General features: G+C 44.1%; 1 protein-coding gene across 3 annotated transcripts in view; it reads left to right on the top strand.

Moving 5' to 3' along the window:
- HEATR6 (HEAT repeat containing 6) overlaps positions 1-4,435 on the top strand; it is a 21,486-nt gene extending 17,051 nt beyond the window's left edge. For 2 of the 3 annotated variants that reach the window (XM_035889602.1, XM_009633891.2), the window contains 5 exons: positions 331-453; positions 1,510-1,634; positions 2,330-2,426; positions 2,879-3,083; positions 3,557-4,435. In XM_035889602.1, coding sequence (XP_035745495.1) covers positions 331-453; positions 1,510-1,634; positions 2,330-2,426; positions 2,879-3,083; positions 3,557-4,107 — 1,101 coding nt within the window. In that variant the 3' untranslated portion in view covers positions 4,108-4,435. Of the gene's footprint in view, positions 1-330; positions 454-1,263; positions 1,411-1,509; positions 1,635-2,329; positions 2,427-2,878; positions 3,084-3,556 lie in introns of those variants that run through there. The other variant, XM_035889605.1, reaches the window with a different exon arrangement.
- Positions 4,436-4,677: the final 242 nt, after the last annotated feature.

Genomic DNA, 4,677 nt, shown 5'->3' with positions numbered 1-4,677 from the left:
GAAAAGAGTGAAGTAAGAGGAAAAAGCGACCGATCCAGTCTGTTTTGCCTCTGATGGGCCATACCTTCTGCGTTTGGATGATAGTTAATATTTTGGTTTCCTTTGTGGTCTTATCTAACAGCAATGAGATCATGTTTGCTGGAAGCATTCCCGTTTCCTGTGCGGCATCCTGAAATGCCAGTCAACTTACTTTAAAGAAAAGAGTACACTCTGAATGGTAGCTTCTATAGATTCCACATATTAGGGTCTTTCAGAGTATTTGTCAGTTGACTTTGTGGGACAGAGATCTTTCCAGTTTCTCTCTGTTGCCACGACTGCTTATCGTTGCAGAACGACCAGCAGGTACTGTGCGTCACTCTGCTCCTCGGCCTGAACCACAGTGAGAACCCACTGGTAAAAGCTGCTGCCGCACGTGCGCTTGGAGTCTACATCCTCTTCTCTTGCCTTCGGCAGGTCAGAACTGGCCCGTTTCTCTTATTTTGAGCCATTTTATACAGGTTTGATGAGCCATAAGATGTGGGACATGAGTTCTTTTGGAATGAATTGGCCTTCCTTCTTGCTTTTGGCCTGTAGCGTGTATACAGCTTTGCTTTTCTGTCTCCAGACCTGCTCTTGCCTTCTGTGTGGTGAACAGAACCAGTGCAGTTTTAAGTGAGATGAAGCAGAAGCCGGAGTGCCTCAGAAGTGAGAGCAAAAGGAGGGAGGTCAGGATCATCCCTGAGCTCTCGGGGACAGAAGTGGGAAAGGCTAGGTTGGCACAAAGGAGCTGTGAGAGATGAGGTGGAGCTGGGAAGAAGGGAACAGCTTACAGCGCTCGGTAGAGTTTAACAAGTTTTTAGTGGGACGGCTTCAGTTTTTCTTAAAACTGAGAAGTAAGACTTACTGAGAGAAAAGGGCTGTCTCGTTTCCACTAAAAAAATTGATCTTAGCTTGGCTGAGCCATAAGACTCTGTAGTTTTTGCAGTGTGGCCTTAAATGGGAGATTGTAATAAAAAAAAATTATTTGGTAGCTGACGTTGAGATTTGAGTCCAAAATATTTTGAAAGAAAATCCTTTACCATAGGCGAGGGAATGAAAAGGAAAGGTGACGTGCCATAGAAGTGAAGATTAGACAGGCAGCTCAACAGGGAGTTTGGAGAAGCAATTACTTTCTTAAGAGTGGGATTTGATAAGTACAAGATTGGCAGGCCAGGTAATTATGTTAAAATCCAAAGTAACTAAAGCACCAATGAAATTAAATAATACATTGAAACCTTTCAGCAGCAGCTACCCAAGAGAGTGGTGAACTTGGTCAGCACGCAGGCTTGGACTGTAATTAAAGATCAAAGCTGTACAGAGAGCACCATAAACGCGTTAAAAGTTGTTGCCTAAAAAAGAAGAGTATAATTAACAGAGCTGGTCTCTGTGCAGGTACTGTTTTCCCTAGAGAGGCCAGAATGTGTATGTTACTGAGGAAGTCACCTGAGTTTTTAAAACTTTCTAACTTTGCAGCGCTTTTTACTTTTATAGGATGTGATGTTTGTGGCAGACACAGCAAACGCTATTCTGAATTCCCTCCACGACAAGTCTCCGAACGTCCGTGCCAAAGCAGCTTGGTCCCTGGGCAATCTTACAGACACTCTGATCATCAACATGTGCGTAAGCGCGCCTTGGCCCGCAGACCTCTCTCTGCCCCTATTCCCATAGCGTCAGACAGAGGGTACTGAATCTACTTAGTATCAAAAAAGCCAAAATTTGGCTTGGATGCTTCTTTTTAACCACTCTTCAGCCTGTGTCTCTACCAGTGTATGACACTGTATTGTAAGGCTCCCATATCCATCTGGGCCTGAGCTCTACTAAACTGCTTGGGTTTAGGTCTTCCTAATTGTTAGTTCTGGAGCATATTCCAAGTTTACTTTTCAGTTTTCTATTTCTTGTATGTTGCTTTGTGTAATTGCATGTTCCCTGGTTACTTTACTTTCAACGTAACGCAGAAGTAAAATTAATAAATATTTAACACTTCCTCGAGCCAAAGACTGAAGGAATTCTAACCTACTGTTACATTTTTAACAGGAGAAGTAGTTACCCTATATTCCTGCTACAGAATTGCTTCTGAGCCATTCATTGTCCTCTGTTTTTTATTACAGACTTAATGCATTGCTAACCGGCTTTCTTGCATTGATAGTTTGGTTTTAAATTAATAAACGTAGTGGTCACATGTAGTAAGGTCTGCCTTACATATTAGCTTCTAAAGAGTGAAGGTTGTTCATACGCGTTTACGAAGGATTGTATCGCACCTTTGGGGATGGATCATCTGAGCTGGCCTTTCACAGTGTCGTTCCTCTGCTAGGGAAACGATGGGACAAAGCTTTCAAGAGGAATTTTCTGATCTCCTGCTGTTGAAAATGTTGCGGTCTGCCACTGAAGCATCCAAGGACAGAGACAAGGTATGACTGAGGGGAGGGAGGGTGGAGTTATCAGGGTGTAGTTAACGCTTGCGTTTTTATTTAAAACACAGGAAAACACTAGTTACTTCGGGGCATTTTGCCCCAACGGACAGGGAGCCATAGCTCAGCATCCTCTTCTGAGAGCTGGTGTTTGGAGGTTTCCCGTGTTGTTTGACCTGCAGGGCATTTGATTGCGCTTTTCCACAGTGCAAGGGGTGGTGGGGGGTTTGGAGGCTTTTTTTTTTTTTTTTTTTTTTTCCCCTAGGGTGACCATTTGCAGAGAATGATCTTCCTGGTAGCGTTTAGGAAGCTGCCATCTAAGGCAACACCAGTCTGATTCCAGATAGGCTCCTTGTTGGCCCTGAGCATGATTCCGTATCAGGCTTGACAAAAGCTTTGCCTATAAGCTGAAAGCTAGAATGGTTTTTCTTTTTGTGTATGTTGTGTTCCAGGTAAAGAGTAATGCAGTCCGGGCCCTTGGGAACGTGCTTCATTTCCTTCAACCGTATCACATAGCAAACCCCAGGTTTAGGGAAGCCATCGAGGAATCCCTTCAGGCCCTTATTTCTACTGTTCAGAGTGAGGCCACCATGAAAGTGCGCTGGAATGCTTGTTACGCGCTGGGGAATGTATTTAAGAACCCTGCCTTGCCACTCGGTGAGTAACTTGTCCCACTGGCTTTGGATTTGCACAGCGGGTTGTGGTTGTGGTAGGAAGGTCTGTGTTACGAACGCGTTGGGGAAGAGGGGAGAAAGCAAGCTGAGCCGAGTCTTGCTGTCATAGCTTTCCCAGAACTCGTGCCAGTGAAACAGGCTCAGATCCTGCCAATGCTGATGCAGGCACAACTGTGCTGTGTTCCGTTGGATCTGCGTGTTAGAAAAGAGCGTGAGGATGGGATTACAGCTGTGAATAGATGCAAAATGTCACTTTCCCTCTTACAAAACTTCAGAAGTTTGAAACCTTCAGCTGGTTTTAAACTAATTTTTCATTTCATAACCCCTGACTCTCTCGTTTGGACAAGAATAAATACAGTAAAGATAAGTTCATTAAATCTTTAGGAGATAACCTTTACAGTTTTATATATTTTGATTGAAAAGGGTTTTTTGTTTTGCTTGGCTGGTTTTTTGTAGGAGAGGCTCCTTGGACCACGCAAGCATACAGTGCACTTTCCTCAGTAGTGAAGTCCTGCAAGAATTTTAAAGTCCGGATCAAATCAGCCATGGCCCTCTCCATCCCTAGCAAGAGGGAATGCTACGGCTCCACTGAGCAGTTCTGCCAAATCTGGAGAGCCTTGGTGGTGGCCTTGCAGAAGAGTGAAGACACAGAGGACTTTCTGGAATTCAAGTACAGTGCCAGCCTCAGGACGCAGATCTGCCAGGCTCTGCTGCATTTGTTAAGCCTGGCAAAGAGCACAGACCTGCCTGTCATTTGGGAAACCGTAACAGAAAATGGGGATGCGATCAAATCCTATGTCCTGCAGTATCTGAAATCTGGAGCTGAAGAAAACGAAGGAGGAATGCACACGGACTTGTGCGAGAGGGAGAGAGTATTAAAAGGAGCTGTGGAACATCTTGGCGGGATAGAGAAACAGCTGGAGGGCAAAGCGAGGGTGAGGGTGTCTGTTTATCTGGAAGATGTCTTGACAAGCCATGCCAGCGCCGCTGAATTAACAGAGGCTTAGAAAGAAACGCCCGTTTCGGTGACCAATAACTTACACTTCTGACCTGGGCACAGGGAAGAAACACACTGCTTCTGCCTACACCGGGCATCCGGAGGAAGTTTCCTGTTGATGGTATTAAACAATTTATTTCAGACTTTTAAAAAGTCTTCATAATGCCTGATGAAAAGACCTCTAGAACTTTTTTTTTTTTTTTTTAAATCTTTATTTTCATGTTTAGTGAACTCTTAAGTTGTCCCGGTTTGGTTTTGGTTCTACACTTAACTGTTCCAGTGCTACCACCTGGAAAACAAATGTCTCTTCTTTCTTTGTATGTTTTTTATAAAACCAGCCTCTTTTCTCAGCTTTAGCTAAAAGCATTTTGTTACTATTGCTGCTGTATTCAAAATCATGTTTGTAAAGCAGGGGTCTGGAGGAATTCTGTTTTTCTGAGCACTGCAAATGTTGTCACTCTTGTGTTCCTGCAATAAACCTAAATATGCCAATATCTGAGTAACAGCGTAGAGCAAACACACTTTGCCTTCATCTCTCCACGTTCCTGGTGTCTTACGCATGGCCTGCGCCTCCCTGCTG

Source organism: Egretta garzetta, unplaced genomic scaffold (assembly GCF_000687185.1).
Source record: "Egretta garzetta isolate BGI_Z169 unplaced genomic scaffold, ASM68718v1 scaffold120, whole genome shotgun sequence".
Classification (NCBI taxonomy): domain Eukaryota; kingdom Metazoa; phylum Chordata; class Aves; order Pelecaniformes; family Ardeidae; genus Egretta; species Egretta garzetta.
The sequence above is the reverse complement of the archived record's forward strand: the minus strand, read 5'-3'. Positions and strand labels throughout refer to the sequence as shown.